The 21,808-nt window shown below is 37.4% G+C and overlaps 1 protein-coding gene across 1 annotated transcript; it reads left to right on the forward strand.

The window, feature by feature from the left end:
• The first annotated feature begins 1,814 nt into the window (after nucleotides 1–1,814).
• LOC140162990 (RING finger protein 145-like) lies at nucleotides 1,815–21,103 on the forward strand. Its single transcript, XM_072186323.1, is given in 3 exon segments — nucleotides 1,815–2,184; nucleotides 18,321–19,828; nucleotides 19,831–21,103. Coding segments are annotated over 3 exon segments (2,133 nt in total). The 5' UTR covers nucleotides 1,815–1,982; the 3' UTR covers nucleotides 20,254–21,103.
• Nucleotides 21,104–21,808: the final 705 nt, after the last annotated feature.

Consider the following 21,808-nt stretch of genomic DNA (forward strand, 5'->3'; position numbering starts at 1 on the left):
GTAAGCTTAACTTTTGTGATTTTGGTAACTATTTTATATTTATTTGTGAAATCCATCTCAACTAGGCATTGTAAATTGTACTCACCATTTACATCCCAAGGTATATTAGTATATCCACCTTGCACTTCTCGATATATATCCATGTTAAAGACAGAATATAAAAATTATGCCTTATTATGATATCACAGACTCCCACATGTGTATTCAAAATTGATGCTTAAATTTGACCTGAACCAATTGACCTATAACCTGACATACGATGACCTAATAGCCTTTTCTTCTCCTAACAACACATTATAGTATTAAATTGACTAATGACTATGCATCCATTGTGTAAGTGTTTATTTAATTTATTTTGCATGCACCACTAGATTTTCTATAGAGAGTATAACAAAGGATATAATGTATTCTATTCATGTACCCTACTTGAACATGTTGAATAGAATAAATTATGGTTTGTTATGTAACATGCATCTGAGTTACTAGGATACAGTAAACAAAAAATATATAGGGCTAAAATGACTTACTAAAATGGTTTAAAAGTACTTTGTATGTAGATATATTTTATAAGTTCAGGACATGAGGTGATGAACATATTTATGTACTTTATAAATTTGCAAGAAAAAAAAGAAGAGGGGTACTGATGAAAATCAGGGTATTATTACCCCTTAAGATTGGTCTTAACCCTCTAATTATCAACACATTTGGATCTCAAACCTGCTAAAATAACATTAACGAACCCATCGGTGACGTCAAACTTTGGTAAGCATACTCAGTTTTGGAGAAAAAAAATGTGACCCAAATTTTTCGAGGCAACTACATAACAACAAACAGTTCAGTTTTTAAAAAACTAGATATAAATATTTAGGAAACAGTAGTATGTTTTTGAATTTTGACCAACTCTGAGAAATATTCACCCGGAAAGTGGTCTACTTTGTAAAAAAAAAATCACAAAAAAAACAACAACCACGATTCTCACCCAAATTACAACTGTTTTTGGTAAAGTTGGTTAAAATAATAATAATAAATAGATTAATAAATATTTCTATCTAGTTTTGAATTTTTTTTTTTTTGCTGAAATTTAGGTTAAAGATTTTTCTTGCTATGCTATCTACTGAAGATAGTAGAAAGCCGTGGATACTATTAATTTTATCTTTCTTTCTTTCTTTCTTTTTTTTTCTTTCTTTCTTTCTTTCTTTCTTTCTTTCTTTCTTTCTTTCTTTCTTTCTTTCTTTCTTTCTTTCTTTCTTTCTTTCTTTCTTTCTTTCTTTCTTTCTTTCTTTCTTTCTTTCTTTCTTTCTTTCTTTCTTTCTTTCCTTTCCTAGTTTTCCTTTTCTTTCCCTTCCTAGCTTTCCTTTTCTTTCCCTTTCCTTTCCTTTCCTTTCCTTTGAAGTGCCCCACCTACCACAAAACCAAAGAATGCTACATAAATTGTGGAACATGACGCAGTACGATAACAGGAAAGAGAAAGCCCATTCGAATACGTATTTCTACTGCTACGTAATTTATGGACGTTAACACGAATGAATGATGTCATTCACTATACTTCCATAATGCCGTTCATTTTCAGCATAAATTACTATTTATAGCCATTTTAAAGTTTAATTGTTTCTTTAAAGTTTTATTTTATTTGCTTTATTATACATATATATGTCAATCAAAATATTTATTAATATTTACTCTTGCAAATATGCAATAATTAAGCTGACTGGCAATATAAAATATTAATAATTCCATATAATTGGAAAACACAAACTATACGTGCTTTTCTTCAAACGCCAGAGACAAAATTATCATAAACAAAATGGTAGCCAATGAAGGAAGTAAATAGTGCGTGTACGTGTGTAACGTGTTACGAAGAAATCGTTTGATGCAACTGATTAAAGTCCATGTAAATCAGAACCAGAGTCTATCACTCTTCTGACTTACAAGATGTGAACCTTTTGGTGAAGAATAAGTAGAAAAAGCAGCATTTATCAGCCATGGATATTCAACAACAGAAGCCGAAGTTGCTTCGGCTTTCCAACATTTTGTTACGTTTGCCCAGTGTATTCTTGCTCGAAATGTTGTATCATTCTCGAGCACAGAAAATGTTGGAGCAAAGTGAAATCATGATTGACAAAGACCTAGTTCAAAGCTGGGGATTGAGACCTCGGGATTTGACGTTAGGAGCTCAGTATGTTGGTGAGTTTTCATTCATTGTCCGTTAAATGTCATGACATCATGGACATTGATTGACACATTCATGAACATTGATTGTCATTGAATTGTCAATGATTGTAATGATTGACACCCACTTCTTCTTTCTTCTTTCCATTACTGTACATAAACCCGGGGGCACTTCAATATGAAATGGATATAGGTGTAGGGCTGGCACTTTCGCACTAAGGGGCATTCGGTGAGAGCAAAATGTACAAAATATGGGGTCATTGGGTGAGAGCATGATTTTTGGCATTCGGTGAGAGCAAAATGTGAAAAATATGGGGTCATTGGGTGAGAACATGACCTTTTTTTAAATGGAATCTTTGGGTGAGAGTTGAAAAAGTGCCACAGAAACCTCGAAAATTGAGTATCTAGTTCTAAATGGCTTCAAATTTCCTTGTTTTTTCAAAATAAGTAACAAAATCCATGATAAATGAAAGTTGCTGTTCAAATTGGACTTGCAAGGGTCTTTGGGTGACAGATCAAATTGAAAAATAGGGGGTCTTCGGGTGACAGAGCATGGACAGAGCATGTGTTAAGTAAAAAATATGGGGTCTTTGGGTGACAGCGATGCTGAAAAGGGGGTCTTAACAGCCCTACATACGCGTCATCTCCAAAGTTGGAGTGCCCCCCCGGGACATAAACCTCCTAGTCCTAGGAGTATACTCGCACAAAAAAGGCACATCTTTTGAGCAAGATGTGCCTATTTTGGACAGTCTAAAATTTTGCTGTTTCAAAGTGTAATTTTAGCAACATTGTTGATGCAATCGCCTGTCGTGATCGGCTGTGTTTACTTCTGAACTTCCATTGCTTTACACGGTGTCGGTGTCATGTTTCAGCAAATCCGACTAGATTTTGAATGCAATGGTCTCTAGCCTAGAATGTGAAGCTATCGGTGAGCAAATTCTTGGCTAGACTTCTCGAGCAAACTTCAACCGGTATAAATGTTCCATCCATGCCTGATTTTGAGCTTTCAGTACATGTAGGTATCCCAGGCAAACCTTAGTTAACACATTTGCTAGTCAGCGAATTTCGCCTAGACCAGGGCCCAAACACAATGCATATTTACATAGAAATTTGAATTTTTTTCGAGAACAGGTCGGTGAAGGAAACCTACATAAATATGTTTTCTATACTTCACTTGACCCAAATATATGATTTTTTATGGTGATGAGCTAGTCGCTCATGGAATTTTAGAGGGATTTTGATAGCAGATCCATTAAAAAAAGCTGCTATCGCCATGAGACTAAGATCTAGAAACACCCCTAAATGCTGTTTTTGGGAATTTTGTTTGCAGAATCTTTTTGATGAAAGTCAATCTTCGACAAGATGTACATTGTAACTTTGTTACGGAAAGTGCTATGACAAAAATGTTTTCAGTTTTGGCTTTCTTTAGGCCTACTCAAGGGCTTTAATTATATGTAAAATGATGCAGTTTGATGGCAAATTTGAATTCACCTACATTGTAGCATAGGGGCCTACCTACTTTCAGTTGAGTTAAGCTGAATTTATACTCGATCGCCGAGCGATGCGATTAATCGCTTTTGAAAAAGCGATTTGCAATCGCCGAATTTTGCGATGCATCGCCCGTCACTTTTGCATTTATACTTATCACGGCGGTAGCGATTGCAGAAGACAATTAAAATATTCTAAATGCCACAAAATACATTTTTAAAACATCAGTTGCTGTCAATAATTATTGTTTTGAATTAATTCATCATCAAAAGTTAAAAATTGAGAAAGGTAAATTAATTAGCAAAATAATAGATCCAGTTGGTTGTATATGATTGGTTGACGATTCACGTGTCAAGCGATATATCGCTGGGAAGTTGAGATTTCTTCAACTTGCAAAAGCGACGTCGTTTTTGCCTCCGCGATTTGAATCGATTGATCGGCTTGACGCTCTGGAAATGTAAGTAAACATTGAGCATGCGTAAAAATCGCTTTTCTGCAAAAGCGATTGAGTATAAATTCAGCTTTAGGCCAATTCCACCGTTACGGACGTTACAGATACATGCAACTTGCAACTTTTAAGTGAATAGCACACATGTTTGCTGTTAGGATAACACTTTATTTCTTAGTATGCTATAGTACACACTCTAATGTTCAATATAATAAAGCAGTTTTGTTTTGGCTTTCTTAGTTAATTAGCTACACAAATTAGAAACGAGCGTTACGGACGTTACGCGAAAGTGCCTGCCTTTTTGACAGATGGTTCATATCTTTAAATCTCCATTCAGTTCTGTGTTTTATTTTTTTCTGTTAACAATATTGAGCAAGCCCTGACACCATGCTACATGTATGTAAACATGAAAAGCAAGTTTGAAATTAATACTCCTGTATCGTGCTACGTACACTGTTGATTTAGTGTTACGGACGTTACATTTTATCTCAAATGTAACGTCCGTAACGTTTTTCAAACTGAAAGAAAAACTGTCAAGGTGCTTCCTCAGATTTTTTTCTTCACTATCTTGAAGTACATGTAGGTCTGACATCAATCTATGGAGGCATGATTAGCAAGTTTGAAATAAATGCTCCTGTTTTGAGTAATAATGTTCCAAAATTTTGTTACGGACGTTACAAAAGGCACTTTTGGCATGGAATTGGCATTTAAGCTATTAAAAGATCTTGAGCCAAATAACTGATAAGGCCTCCGGCCCTGATGTGGTGTACCTGCTCTGATTCTAAAATTTAGCTGCTGAAGAGGTGGCTCTTGCTCTTTGTCTGATTTTCCAAAATTCTTTGGACACAGATAGGCCTACCATCATCTTGGCTCTGTGCTATGTGTGGCGCATGCATGCATTGCAATACAAAGTATTGCTGCGTGGTAAAGCGAGTCTCACTCGCAACTATGAAGTAATGATTGTTGGCTCTGAGCGAAGCTAACAGGGCCTAAGTGATCGCAACCATTAGAGAGCCAATTCGGGCGTTGGTTTTTATGCTAAGGATGTTTGTCTGTTTGATATTTGGTCTTGAAATTTGTTTTTAAATTTTGCTTATTTATTTTCGATTCCACTCCAGGTGGATTTCAAATACTGTCGATAAAATGTGATTTTTTGGTAAAAAAGCCACGATGAACGAGTTGTTTTGTGGTACCCCGTGTGTGCTAGAGATTATTTTGGTCAGTATAATTTAAGTTACGTGAAAGTGACGGAAACCAACGGAGGGTAATTTCTTAACATTCAGTTCAGATTCAGAAGTTATTTACTACCGTATTTCATAACTTTTCTTAACTATTTCTTTACAATTTAAATAAAGAAATACATGTAGTTGAGGAATGTCAAAAAATGGTCAAGAACATGTCTGAATCTTGAATAAATCTGAACTAATGAATCGGGTAAATGAATTTCCTAGTGGACTATTTTTCCTTGCGCAAGTGCACATATTTTTGTGACCTCCATTTTTGTGCAAAAACACGGACCGAAAGTCATGAAAAATGTTGGTATGAAATTTCATCACACTCATTGTAGTTTTGTTAGAATATAGTTAAAAACAGTCAATTTAATCATATTGTGAACATGATTCAAGGGGATTTTACTTTACCCACTTCGCAAAATTGAAGAATTTCCGTATTTTTCCATAGCAAAAACAGTCTAAATAAATGATGTTCCACTTTGCACAACAATTTTATACTTCAGAATATCAAAGATTGATATGTTTTCTCTTGAAAAACAACATGGATTTTAGGCCAGGACTTCTTCAGAAATTCAAGACCAAGGTTTACATGTACATGTATTTGATCGATGTTATGTCGATGGTCCCCGATCTCGTCATGATTTTGGACTGCAGCTTGCTTGTTTTATGTTTACAAGCAGGAGGTCATGACCTATGGCGTATCGATTCTGATCTGTTCTGATTGGATGGTCTCAAGGTCGTCCCAGTTATGAATGAATAATTCATAAGGTCATAAGCAGGGGTGCGAGGGGGGGTGGCAGTAATAGAAAAATTCAAAATAATGTTGGATAATGAACATAATAATGTACATAATAATGATTATTGAATTCAAATGTGACTGAAATTAGTGGTTTCAGAAATCATTGATTGCAAGTTGCATCTTTTACTATAGGCTGTGCAATATTAATCATGAGCTAAATTTTGAGAGAAATCAAAAGGAATGACAAGCGATCAATGACAGCAGGGGGGAAATTACTTTTTTAGTATTCCCTAATCAGAAAAAAGTTACAAAGATTAATTAATTGACCCGATGGATGCTTTCGTAAACTAGTAACAACTAGTAGGCCTGTGGGTAGGCCCAGGCAAAAAACGCAATTTTTAAAGGCAAAAAACGAGATATGAAAAAATAAAAAGCGAGATTTACCCCAAATTTGCTTTAAAAACCGAGATTTTCTCGGAAAATCGCCACCAAAAATTGAAAAATTAAAAATTAAATAAAACAAAATACTGCCCTCTGGGAGTCTAAGCAGTCCAATGTATGTAAACATGGTGCCCGACTCACGATCGAAGGACGAAAAACGTAAACAGAAATTCAATTATTTCCACCTCAATATGTTGTTTACATTATAAATCCTTTTTCAGTTTAATAAATTTAACAATAAACTACTATAATTTAGTATTCAATTACCTTGACATGACATTTTAGAGACCAATTAAGCACTGAAACTACACACTGGCGAGTGGTCATGTGTTATATGGTGGGACCCCAAAATAGTGGGAGGCGTTACATTTTTCTCCCCTCTTTCAGATTTAACTTGTTGGTACAGAATTATTCTTTGTCAAAAAAAATTGCATAAAGTCTGGACTCATTATACAGCTTGATTATTCTACTTTTCAAGTATGTTTCACAATTTGAAATTATCATTTGTTTAATTAGTGAAAAATATTAAAATGCTAATGAGGATAAACCTGGAGGATAAGTGGTGGAGGATAAGCGGTGGAGGAGTATGTGTAATCTCTATGAGAAATGTTGTGGAAATATGATATCTTAATGAATTTTAGATTTTATCATTGCCAAATTCTGTGCTATACATGCAAATCATATCTCAAATCAAAGCTTGTTCATTCATTATTCATATTCAACTATTAATGTGATCTATTTTATGTTTACAAGTACTCACTGAGTAGAACCGTAAGTCACAAGACCACAATTTTTCCCTAGATTCTCTACACACAAATGCCTACATTTTCAGTCACAACACGCGTTTTGGCTTTAAATTGTTGTATCTTGAGAATTATTCACCCTAAGATAGGAAAAGTATACATTTTTGGAAAGCATTTTACCCCAGGAATCCAAATATGCAGTTTAAATAAATGTAGGATACACTCTAAAGAAAATATTTTCAAAAATGTAATCAATATTTGGTGCGTAAAGTTACATACATTTTCACACCCTGTATCACCACTTTGGTCAATCATAACATAGCAAAAGTATACATTTTATTAAAGCTCATAGTTTTGCCTGCCACAAAATTAGATTACATTAGAGGTATTCCATATCAGTAGCAAATGCAATAAATTATAAATTTTCTAGTAAAAATTTTTTTTTTTTCATGATATCACCCTATATATTTTCTTACACACCCTGTATACCAACATCAATTTTGCATTGTTGGATTCCATGGAACATAAGCTTTCCAAAAATGTATAGTTTTGTTGGTGTGAGATGTATAGTTTTAGACATGTATCAATTTAAGTGAAAATGAAGGCAAATGATCAAAATCAGTGCTTGTAACGCAAATGTGCCCCACCATAGGACACATGACCGAGTGCATTTAAGCTTACTTGATGACATGAATTGTCAACACGGCATGGAACTCAATGATTTTCGGAAGATTTTGTGGCATAAAACACCTTGTTTTATTGCTTTCGCAATAAAGGCGCCGCCAGCAGTTTGCGATAATCGTGATGTATCATGGGAAAAGGTCGACATCAAGTCCGCGCCATCTGAATATTACCATGCTATTACATAGGAACACGTGACAATATTTTTTAGTTTGTCAAAATAAAGGTGTTACACGCGAATCGATACTCAATAATACTTAATAATGTGATTTGAAATGTGCACAATTAATTTTTCTCTATCGATTTGCGTGTAATACCGTTATATTGACAAACTAAAAATATTGTCACGTGTTCCTATGTAATAGCATGGTAATATTCAGATATGCTGGACTTGATGTCGACCTTTTCCCATGATACATCACGATTTTCCCATGATACACCACGATTACATCGCAAACCGCTGGCGGCGCCCTTATTGCGAATAGCGAGAATTACTCAATAGCGAGAATTGCAGCGAGAAAACCGAGATTGCGTTTTTTGCCCGGGCTTACCTATGGGCATGAAATTTGGTGGGTACAGTCAGCATTTATAGCCAAATTTTGGGAAGGTCATTTCGGGGTCACCAGAGGTCATCTCAGGTCAAATTAGTAAAAACTATTGGATGGGCGTGAAACTTGGTGGATACAGTCAACATTGGAGTCAAATTTTTTGAAGGTCATTTCGGGGTCACCAGGGATCATCTGAGGTCAAATTAGTAAAAACTGTCATATGGGCATGAAACTTGGTAGGTACAGTCAACATTTATAGCCAAATTTTGGGAAAGTCATTTCGGGGTACAAGCAGGAGGTCATGACCTTTTGGCATATTGATCGAATCAGATTTGTTCTGAAGGTCAAATTAATTAGGTCAAAATTGGATGGGCATGAAACTTGATGGGTGGATGCAGTGGATGCCAAGCACAAAAAATGGTTAACTATTGCCTTATTGTTCTGCTTCATATCAACATCAGCCATATTGGTCATGTAATAAAGCCAAAAAAAACATTTTTAAGAGTGTCTCTTGTGCATAAAAGTATAGGAAACTCAAAACTTTTTAAAAGCATGTTTTTTGGAAGAAGGAAGCACTTTTTATTAAAAGTGTAGAGCAAGCCAGGAGCTTTGAAATGTTCTTTTTACCCTCTGAAATGGCCTTTCCTGTGTGCTAAATGTGCAGAAACCATCTGGACCCCACCGGGGACCCTTATGCCGTTAAGCGGGCCTCGGACCTCCCCCACCATGTTGTCCCCCTCCCACATACCCGAAGGGGGGGGGGGGGTCAAAAATTTGATGAATCATTGTTTTTATATTGCGCATTGTATATCAATTTCAGTCATGTAGGCCATGTTATTAGGCCAAAATAAAACTTTGAAGAATGTCTCTTGTGTACAAAAGTATGGGAAACTGAACATTTAAAACCACTTGTTTAGGATGAAGGAAGCATTTTTTCAAAAAAAGTCTAAATGTGCAGAAACCATCTGGACCCCACCGGGGACCCTTAAGGGGCCTCGGACCCCCCGGCTGTGCTGGGCAAGAGCTCCGCTCGATATGCTTATTAGCAAGTTCAGGATTTTTTTTGGTCAGCTTGTGACATCTCTGACTGTTGTACAAGTCTGAAACTTGGTGGGTAGTCTCTAATTAGAGCAAAAGCCTTATTCAGACTAACACTATTCTTGACATAGGCCTATTTTGATACATTTTGATTCACTTTAAAGTTTTGACCCATTTGGACCCTTTTCCATCCAATTCCACCCGTTTTGATCCATGTGGCTAAATAGTAATATCCAAAATTGATTGATGTATCATTGTATGCTCTGCAAATGAGATAGCTACCAACCGACCAGATGTACCCGTTGAATGTAATATGTCATGACATATACTCAAATGATTTCACCTGTCACATTCGACTTTCACTGTCACCAAAAAGCACAGAGCCACAGCGCCATTGGTGCTCTTGTTTTTTACTCTGTTCAAAACTTGACATGTACACTGTTACGAGTCGTACTAACTCAAGGCCAAAATCACCTTTTACCCGAACTCACACGAATGCACAACACAAATACACTGTTTGATTAAGCTAACAAAATCTAAGTCTTTAATTGAAAACAAAGTATGACTGGTACATATAACAACAATATTGCATACAATAAAATCACACAATCACAGTTTTATTATATCGGTACTTAATCAGCGGTCTTCTTGTTGGTGATTCTAGAGTTCTTGCAATGTTAATGTTCTGGACGACTGATGTAATATATCCTTATTCACTTGTCCTGCGAAAATCAGCGAAGTCCAGTGTACACTTGCATTTATAAATATCCTTATGTATGAAATCCTCACACGAAAATGATGCTGCTTTGCTCCCTATTACTTATCTTCTTGCGCTGCTTTCTCCACAATATATCTCCTTGCGCTGCTTTCTCCAAAAATGGTGTTTCCTTCACCAATCACTCTTTTCCCAGGGAACAGGTTTCTTTAACACAGCTTCGCTGTTTTTGACAGATGCTTGGCCTTCACAAACCCAGCAAACTCCAGCAATTTGACAGAAGAACTTTAATCCTTTGATGAGGAAGAGCACATTTGTTTGCTCGCAATCTCCTTCGTTGCTGTATTAAAATAGCTCAATTATTGGCTATATAAACTGGTTAAAATGTACTTCTTTTTTGAAGCACGAAGACCATCACACACATGTTTCAGTAACATACCTCTTCTAATTGTATCTGAAAACTTTACTTTGCATTTATGCATATAATGAGAAAATTACCTGGCAACCTGTTTTGTAATCAGGAGAGCATGAATTTTCACATACTTAAATTAGAAAAAAATCTATATCCAATAGCGCTACCTTAAAGCTCACTGTTAAAACCACTACTGGTGCATGCATTCCACGTGATGCGATGGCGCAATCAGCCTAAGTCATATACTCGGGGAATCGCTGGCCGGGCCAGTGTAACCCCTTTGTAGGTCTATAGAGGCTTGTGATCTTCAGTGTGGCATGCAAGGTCTGAGGTTCGATTTCTTTCCCTTGTTTTTCATAGATTAGGCCTTGTTAACCCTAACCCAACCAGAGCTCACTAAGCTCACTATTAAAACCACTGCTCATGCAAATGCATTCCATGTGATGCGATGACGCAATCAGCCTACATGTAAGTCATATACCGTAAACGTTTGCCTAATGGCGCTATGGGATCCCTTGGCATAACTGGAATTTTAGACACAAACTAAAAGTGCCCTCCCATAAAAATCCCACCAGCAAATAAGGGCACATACCTTTAATTTTTGTTGGGATTTTTAGAGGAGGGAGCTCTCTATTTGTACATGAAACTTACTCCAAGGCAAAGGAGCCAAGGGGCCATTAGGCGAAAACGTTAACTTTACGGTATACTCAGGGAATCGCTGACCGGGCCAGCGTAACCCCTGTGTACATTTTACAAAAGTGTTGTTTCAGCCCTCTTTACAACATAACTCAAGAACCACAGGACCTACAAAAGTATATCTGTGATATTTGAATTCTACACACTAGCTATGAAATGATCCATGTTGTTTTTGCCAAATGTTGAATTACCAAATCGCAACAGTTTAAAATGATTGCTAACCTTAAGGGGGTACTACATGTACACCCCTGGCCAAATTGTGCCTATTTTTGCATTTTTCTCAAAATTATAGCACATTGGTGACAAGTAAGATTATAGGGGCAAGGACTACAAATACTGTACTGAAAATTCAGCAACTCAAAAGCAAGTAGTTATTGATTTATTGATCAAATATTGGTTTCCCTGATTTTTTACTGTAACTCCACAACTGTTGTCTGTGCTGAAATAAAATTTCCAGAGCAGTAGTTGTAGTCCTTGCCCCTATAATATGGTCATTTTCACGGTAAAGGGTGTAACTTTTGATTTTTAGGGTCAAAATTTCAAACCACTTAAATATGTTTCTGTTTACTGTAATCATGCATAGAAGCAACTTAAATTCCAGTAAAATAGTGTTTCAAGGCTTAAACCTTTTGATTTCTGATAAAAAAATTGACATTTCCATAACATTTTGGTTAAAATCTAAGAAAAAATGTATTTTACATAAGCTCAGAAAATTATGACATGAAAGCTGGAATACATGTGAAATCCCATTCCAAAGTAAGTCAACAGATATAAGTTAAATTTTATACCATGTTTTGCTATGTTTGTAATTGCAATTTTGAAAATTTTTAACATCAAGGGTCATTTGCAATGGAAATTTCCCAACCTTAAACATATTTTTTAAGTTTTAATTGGGTTCCTAAAATAATTTAAATGTCTAACTTCATGTACAAATACTACTTGATGAAAGGAACCTCCCAGCCAAGTTTCACAGAAATTGGAGTTATTTTTAGAATTGGCAATTCAAGCGATTTGTGTTTCGGAGGCTTCAGTTAACAACACAGGTGATCATAAAAGTAAAATATTTGGCTAACTACTACAAGTTGACATGAAAAAATAGGTAAAAAATATCACAATTACCAATTTTCATGCTTTGCTTCTAAGTATTGAATTTCAGTTGTGACAAAAATTAAATTATCACAGCAAGTCATTTTTTTTGTTTCGAGGCTTCATGTTTACAATGGTTAAACATGGCAGAAGTAGTTTTTTTGAAAACAACACTGTTGGGATCATCTAAGCTGTTATTTTCTTGTGTGTATTGAATCAATGATTCTATGCGGCAGATATTGCAGATTTATAACATGATAATTTTTTCACCCATTTGTTAAGTATGGTGTTATTTGCATGTGAAGCCTCCGAAGCGGGCTTTCTTGGATATCAGTATATTTTTCAAGCATTAACCATAATATCAATTTTTTTAAATTTATGACATTCTGCACATATCATGCAACAATTACAATGCAGATATCAATATGGAACATACCAATTTAGATATGCATAGATGATAATTAAGTTTACTGTTGTTTCGGAGGCTTCATTTGTTTCGGAGGCTTCAATTGTTAACGGAAAGTTTGTATTGGGTCCCATTTTCAAACGGTGATATATATATCTCCATGATTTAAAAACAAGTGACTTGAGGATCTACTTTGCTACATTTTGATAAATAGATTGGATGAGCTCTTTTATTTATATTTGCCCAAGCTTGCTGAACAGTTTGTTTAAAAAAAAAAAAAAAAGTTAACGGAAAATCGGCTCTTTGAAGTCAAGATTTTATAAAAATTTTAAAAGCTTGCAAATCAACTAATTTTTGTTACCCATTTCAAGTTAAGATATCAACTGTTATGAATCAAGAAGAAGTGAAGAAATAACCAAGAATTATGAACCAAAGCTATACCCACAAAGTTTGTTAACAATTGTTAACGGAAAATGAAGCCTCAAACGACAAATATCAAGTCCGGTTCTCAAAAATACAGGGCTGTTCACAATTAAATCTAATGTGGCAGTGTTTACTGAACATATGACCGTACTTTCAGGATAAGAAAAATTATCCATGAACTAACTGAAGAAAACACAGGGTTTTACAAAAATGTTACTGTTTTTTACAGTTTTTCAAAATGGCAATATTAGGTACATTTAAGCCTGCTAAAACTGAACGCAGTAACTCCCGAAGATGATTATGCTACCCAAGGTAGCTGCTAACTAGATGACTTATGTGGCCAAAAATCATGGAATTCTGTGGCTTTATTAGAAAACTACGGATCAAAATGTTAAAAATCCAAAGTTACACCCTTTACCGTGAAAATGACCATATACATATCTTACTTGTCCCCAATGCATTATAATTTTTGAGAAAAATGCAAAAATTGGCACAAAATTGGGCAGGGGTAATAATAGTACCCCCTTAATAATACATTTCAAATCAAATCAAAATGTACATACTGTACGTACGTATGTATTATGCACTTTGTAATTTGTATTGTTTTAGCAACAGGTGCATTTCAAATCAAGATTATGTTGTATTACTATTAGTAAGCCTACCCAGGTGCAATTAATTGATTTGTTGTTTCCACATTGATATTATTACCGGGGGTACTCAAGTTTGGTTTTGGTAGGGACGTGCGCTGAGATTTTGGAAGTAGACCCATATACAGTGTCCGATTTACAAATTTTTTCCTACCTGCACTGGTGCATGTAGCCCAAAATTTCTACATGCACAGCAAAAAGTGTGCATGCACCAAAATTAAAGCAAACATAAAATCACATTGAATCACGATCATTGTCAGTTAAGCTTGTAATAATATTCCGGCTCCACTGTCAGTGTCATTTTTATGCCGATCTTCGCCGATTTCTTAGCCAAAACACTGGATGCTGTGGCTTCATCTGTTCTAGAACTAGTCGCCGACGAGGTGCACAATTTCCAGAATGATGCAAGTGGTTTTTGAGCTATTTCCTTTTTTGCTGGACATTATTATGATTATTTTCCGTACGTAAACAAATATTTCCCACAGTTTAAATTCAGGTTCTTTTTTTTTTTCAATTAAATGAAAATGACAGCTTCGACATGTGCGAGGGTATCGGGAATTGGTGGATGACGTCACATTACGCTAGCCCCTCTAAGGGAAGTCATAGTCTCGGACCAGACTGTATGTGGCTATCGCGAATGTTCGTTAGGATCGACGAGTATCAGACCGACGCAAACTGGCTGTGTAGAAGACTAGGGAAGTCAATGAAAAAAAGTGACAGTTCTCACGTGATAGGGGTATCGGAATTGTCAATTGCGTCAGCCCTGAAGTCAGGATGTTGCGCTAAAAATAGATTGGGTTTTTCCAAATCGGACTGACTGCTTGTTTACTTTTGTATATTGGCCTTGTCATATCGCTAGGGCGCTAAGCGCTAAAATCGTACATGCGCAGCGTGCAGGCAGGTAGTGAAAAGCTGCATGCACAAAGGGAATGTTACATGCACTGGTGCAGGTATGCAGGCGGTAAATCGAACACTGCCCATATACCAATTTGTCAAGAAATTTGGACCCATTGATATACCAAAAGTCAAAATTTTCGGCCGAATTTACCCAAAATTGTCTTAGTTTTTACAAATTTTCCCAACATTTTGGGAAAATGTTGAAAATTTTGGCTAGATTAAGGAAAAATTGGGCTGTTTTCCGAAAAAATTGAGAACATTTTGAAAAAAAGGACCCATTCATATACCAAAATAGGCTTTGAAAAGGGGTCATTGATATACCAGAAGGCTGAAATGCTACCCATGTTTGCGGCACGTCCCCGTATGGTCATTTGTACTGAGTACGCCCCCGGGTATTATTAGTGTCAGCACTCGATATCTAGATTGATCAATCAAGCAGTGGGAACACCTGAATTTTTTATAATTATTTTGGTATAAAATAGGAAGAATTTAGAATATTTGTATATTTTTTTGGTGGGGAGCAAGTTGGAAATTTCCCGATATATAATCCTCCTTTCTTTTTTTTTGACGGGATATTCCACATCCCATCCCTCCTCTCCCCTTGCTGGTGCTACCACTGCAGAGGCAGTTAAAAATGGAGGGAGGAGGGGGGGGGGGTAAATATTCATGTGACATTTATTTCATGCTATTCCTCTTTCAGGACAAAACCTTGTTCTTAATCACTGATTGCCCGTTTGTAGACTTGAGTTGTGTGACTTGGACTCAAGTCACTACTTTTGCAAATTTGTGACTTGACTGGCAAAATGACTTGACTTATTAGTGATTTATAATGTAGACAAAATGACTTCGACTTCGACTTGCAAAATATGACTTGTTTAAAATCATCGATCTCCGCTGTTGCCGGATCACTTTTGAACCTAAGTCATCAAAGAAGAGACCTATATGTAGAGGTGCTTTTCCCTAGAACTTGCTCTGCAAATCTAAAACAGTCCATGCGTGTGTACAAAATTGAATAGACTTTGGTCAATATTTATTGGATCAGTATGGTAAAAAAAGAGAGCAGATTTTGTGTTATTGTTCCCTATATACGTTTACCAGGGACAGGACAGGACATGGTCAAGTGAATAGGGATAAAAGTTTGAAGCGTTCTGGAGGTCAATTTTTAAAACTTAATCAATATCAAGTTGGAATTTCGCAAAACCATGATCAGTGTATGAAAGATGGTCCAGCAGATCTACATGTGTAGATATTTATTGATTTGAAAATAATCTTTATTCACAGTTTTATGACATCTTTTGTACCAGATATTTTATTGTATCATTTTAAGATCGTTCCTTATATATAGGGCAATGAAATTCAAATCAGCTTGCTATATCTATGGAGTTTTCTGTAGAACTCGATCTGGTTTGTGTGAGTGTGTGGTACCCAGCTAGAGGCGTACTGGAGCCACCAAGCCAGAGGGGGGATTTCTAAATCATTCCACGGACCTGTTACTAGTCGTGTTCAAATTGAGTTACACCCGGCGTAAACTTACGCTAACATTGATCAAAATTCCACAAATAATTTTCCTATTCCTACATGTACCGCATGTCCACACCTACAATGTAGCCTACAATGTACTCCTAGCACTACGCTGACTAGTTCCAACAATTATTCACTTTTGGTGTAAACATTGGCTACCACTTCCGGTGTTTCTGTGACCTTTATCAACCACGCGATATGTAATTTCTTAGTTCTAACCAACAAAAGGTCAAACTTACTCCGGGTGCCAGACGTAATCTGCGTTTGCAACTTACGACTGGCGGAGGTTACACCCAGCTCGCTACTCCTGATTTTTGTCAGGAGTAAATCGTCGGACGTACGCCTGGCGGAACTTACGCTGACCATCGTTCACACTGCACCTACTTCTGGCAGCGCCTACCGCTACTCCTAGCAACTTGTGCCGACCAAGTTCCACCGGGCGTACGTCCGACAATATGAACACGGCTACTAAAATGACTTTACCAGGACAAATGCAATTAATTCCCACAAATATTTACAATTTTAATTTTTTAATGCTGATAATGTGGCCTAAAATCGTTAAAGGGAAGATGCACAGTAATCAGGCCCCCCCAAAAAAAGTGTTTGTTTGCCCAGACACGACCGACCCAAAAAATCAAAAAACATCATACACTTTTTTTTTTTTACAATGATATAAAAATAAAGAAAATGATGTTTTTCCCCATAAAAATGCCAAATGACACTTGAAAATTAATATTCCTGGCAATCACAGCTTTCATTTTTCCCATTTAGCCCTCCCCAACCATGCCAACAATATTTTACCATCAATCAACATCAATATGGAGAACCAAGCATGACAATGTATGGTCTGGGATTTTGTACTCCAGCCCGATTTTGTTTCCGAGTCCAAAGAGGTTTTAACTTTATGGTATGGTTGAAATATATACACTCCTATATATCAAAGCAGCCAATCAGAAAATCAGTTAGAAAAGTATGCGGAGTGCATTGATTGTGTATAATGTGCAATCTGCGTACTACGCGCAGTGCTTTCGCACGCTATCGCATAGCATAGGATATATTTATTTTTCAGGCGGGTTGATGCATTTATATTGGGTCCTATTTTCCAACATTTTTAGTGATAGTTTTGTCATAAAAACAGCAAAAATCTCATGTTTTTTCTTCTTGTGTATGAAATACTATTCAAATAGGTTAATGAACACGTATTACTTGTTGCTCGAGAAATTAGACAAAATAATGCACTATAGCTACGCATCAACATCACCGCGCATGCATTATTTTTGTCTAATTTCTCTCCCAACAAGTAATAGGCCTACACGTTCATTTAAAACCTATAGTTAAAGTTTGACAAAATGTAAGGCAGAATGTTGTATATTTTCTCTTACCCTACTTGCTACAACACGTGTACAGATCTATTAAAGACAAAAAAAAGAAAGAAAAAGGAAATCGACCTACCGACCCACTCCTTTCAACCCCATGTCTGGGCAAACAAACACTTTTTTTTTGGCCTCACCTTTGGGTTAATTTAGTCTTGCCTGGTATTTTGAGCAGGGGGGGGGGGGCAACTTGTCCTTGTAATATATATTTTGTTTCACTTTCTTCTTCTTCACCTCTCTTCATCTTGTTCTAAAAGCTTTATCTGCAGTAAATTATTGGACAGTGCTTAACGTGCTTGTATTTAACAGACATTTGGCTAAATTTACACAAACTGATCATTTTACATCCATTTTTAAATGGTGCTGAAATTAAAAATGGAAGCTTGATTACATTGACAAAGAAGACAGGTCTGATATATCCAGGTAAACTCGAGTTGTTTGAGTCACCTGTTTGGAAACTATTTTGTGTGGACTTGCAAAATGTAAAAAGCTGAAATCATACGCATCCCGTTCAATTCATCTAAGTTACAAGTAATGCAACTAAAAGGTACATTTTGTACATTGGTTTTAACATAGGACTTTTTCCTTCTTTCATTTTTCCTTCTTTATTTATACAGGTTACCTGATGGCATTCCTGCTCCATGCACTACCACTACGGATGCTCCTTAAACTCTACGTCCATTTTATCGTTGGCATGCTTCTCATCGCATCGCACATCATATCCAGCTACTACCTTGATCTCGATCTCCGCACGGGCAACGACTCAGTGTTCGAAGACCCAACCACGACGCGAAACTGGTACACTTTCCTCGCCATCCAGACCAGCATCAGCATCCTGTGCGCTTGCTTGATGGGCACCAAGCACGTGTGGATCTTCAGTCCGTATCTGCTTCCTCTTGTAGCTAGATGTTCCGGCGCGGATGTCCACCTTGCGCATTCTTTCCATATTACAGCCGAGATCATCTCCCTCATCATGGCAACAGTATACATCATTAGTAACATACTGGTACCCTATCATCTTGTGTTAGTCGGCTACCATACGTTGTGCGAATACATTGAACTGTACGGTATCGTCAGTGTGATTTTTGCGTTGTACAATCATCTGTTCATCCCAGTTGTATATCTCATCTTCTGGGTGTCGTTGTTCTTCTACGAGCTCTACACGTACATGGTCATGCGTGATTTCCGCATACTGCAAGAGAAGTGGCTGCTGCTTCTGTTAGCCTCCATCGCAGACTGCTGCAAGAGTCCCTGGAGTCTCATCGGACTGTGCTTCTCCGTATCCTACTCTGCGTATATGTTGCTGATATTATGCAAGATCTATCTGAAAGGCTTCGGCGGAGTCGAGCGCGACAACTTCTTCCACAAAGGATGGACAGAAGGGTTTACTTTGATGCTTTTGGCGATGCAAACAGGGTTACTGGATTTGAAGAGAATTGAAAAGATCCTTCTGCTGAGCATCATGTTGTTCATCGTATTTTCGTCAACCATTCAATCCATGCACGAGATAACAGATCCGATTCTCCTCTCCTTAGGAGCATCGAACACGAAAAGTATCTGGAAGCATGTGAAAGTGTTAGCAATGTGTCTTGCGTTGTTCCTGATCCCTATTTACCTGAGCTACTCTATACTTGTAGTTTTTGAAGTTGAAATATGGCTATTAATCATTGTCTCCAGCTGCTTACTCACTTCCATTCAAACTTTCAGCTCCCTTCTCATTTATTTATTATTTATGGTTGATCACCGTCGCAAAGAACCTTGGGAGGCCATGGACGAGTATGTGTACGGGATCCATGCAATGTGTCATGTCTTAGAGTTTACAATCGCCGTATGCGTGTTGGGTTACGGAGGCACCGAATCGTTCGCTTCCGATACAAATCTTCTTGGTGCATCTGTGATGGTTCTCCACTGCTACTTCAACGTCTGGCAAAGAGCGACCACCGGGTGGAAGAGCTTTCTGAAAAGGCGAGCTGCTGCGGGGAAGATCAAATCCCTCCCTGTCGCGACGGAAGAAGAACTTGCCGCTTTTAACGACATCTGTGCAATATGTTACGAGTCCATGATGACCAGCTGGTCACTCCGCAAGCACTACTTTCATGGGTACTGTTTACGCCGATGGTTGTATGCGTTCAAGACAAGTGTCCCTTATGTCATACCGTTATTGTACCCGTCACAGAGGAGGATGAAGAAACGGAAGGAGGTGATGCACCAAACGCAGATGCCGTGGGTGGGGGCGATGCAACTGCCAGAGCAGCTGATGATAGTTCAAACCAGGACGCTGTTAATGGTGGTGCTACTTCTGAATCGGTAGGTGATAATAGTGAAGTAGAAAACTGTAAAGATGCAAAAGACACAGTTGTCAGGGACGATGAGGACGGAGAGACGGGTTACGGAACTGCAAATTCAGAAACATTGGCAGGCGGCGATGCCTGTCCCAATTGTAATGCAGTGAATAATGAATTGGACACTGATGATGATGATGATGGTTCGGAATTTAGCGATTTGAGCGATGCGGTGATCTATAAAGATGCTAATGAGGTGGTTACGTAACACATACTCCAGAAGAGTTGCACGTACGCATCTACAATGCACTGACACAGGTATTATATGGTACACCATTGTGGTTCTATTGTAAAAACCCGTAGAGAGACTATGTAAACAGACCTCTATATATTCATGTGTAAGAAAATTTCTCTCTTCAGTTTAGATGGATGTATAATAGTACATGCCATATTGAAAAGGGAAATTAGGCTATGCCTGTTGAAACCTATATACACCCCCTATGGAAGACATGACCTCAGGCTAATATCTCCAACGCAGGGGGTGTAGACTGTAGACTTCAAACGGAATCACCCATTCAGGTAACTGCGTTTGAAATTCACACTCCCTGTGTGGGGTATTAAGGGTGTGTCTTCCACAGGGGGTGTATGGATTTCAACTGGAATTGCCCATTGGAAAACTGCACACCCCACATTAAACATTGCATAATAGCAACAGGTGAATTTGTTGTGAAAAATTGCACTCTGGCAAAGCCATAGAGGTTAGATAAAGGGAGTGTAAACTCTGCCATGTTTATTTCATATCCAGATTATTTGGTTATGCGCTCGTATCTTCCTTGTAAACGTGGGCATGTTTTGGATACATGCCTGTAAGACACATTATAGTTTGGTATTGGACCATCGCTGGCAAATGATGGAGGTACACTGTATTTTTGGGCAACAAGTTTCCCATAATGTTATGCATATGTGGCTTTGCGGATTCCAGGTACATCCTCTTATAGAAGTGTAATTTGAGGTCTGTGAAAAGGTTTAGACAGTCTTTGTTAGACAACTCACTTTGTTAATAGTAAATGTATGCTAATTGCTTAAGCTTATATTATGTTACAAGTACAATTATTTTCGTTTAATATGTATGCTGAATGGATGATTCAGAGTAGGAATTCAGGGTTGTGTTTTTTTTGCATTTAGAGGGAATATGAGGGAGCAGGGTCATTGCAAGGTTGAAAGACTGCAGACCAATGATAAGTGGAGGGGTATGTGGCCATAAAGTTGGGGGGGGGGGGGCTGGGGGGGGGGGCAATATGGGGGGTCACAATCTGATTCAATCAGGTCAAATAGGGCAATTGTGACTTTACGCATCAACCCAGAGAAGGTAGCTTACATAACATTCCCACAATGCATTTCTTCCCTTTCAATTTTGACTTTACGCATCAACCCAGAGATGATAGCTTACACTCCCACAATGCATTTCTTCCATTTTAATTTTCTGTACTGATGTGTTATCTATAGTGCTGTCATGGGTCTACAAAAAGTACCTCATGAACAGAGAACATCATGCAGATCTAGCAAAATATGTATAATTTCCCGACTATCGACCTATGTTTAACCAGTCTATTCACAACATGAAAACAAAGGGAACCTATGTATTAATGAGGTGATGCATCATCTTGCCAAGGATTCTGGGAAGGGTAAGATATCTCCTCTGGTCATCCGTATTTGGTAAATGTATAATGCGAATTTTCTTACAATTGTAAGTTATTATTATATGGTGCCTATTATATGCATGGTGTCAATTTCCTAATTGCTGGTATTTGGGTGCTTGGACG

This window comes from Amphiura filiformis, chromosome 10, assembly GCF_039555335.1.
Source record: "Amphiura filiformis chromosome 10, Afil_fr2py, whole genome shotgun sequence".
In the NCBI taxonomy this organism is placed as follows: Eukaryota; Metazoa; Echinodermata; class Ophiuroidea; order Amphilepidida; family Amphiuridae; genus Amphiura; species Amphiura filiformis.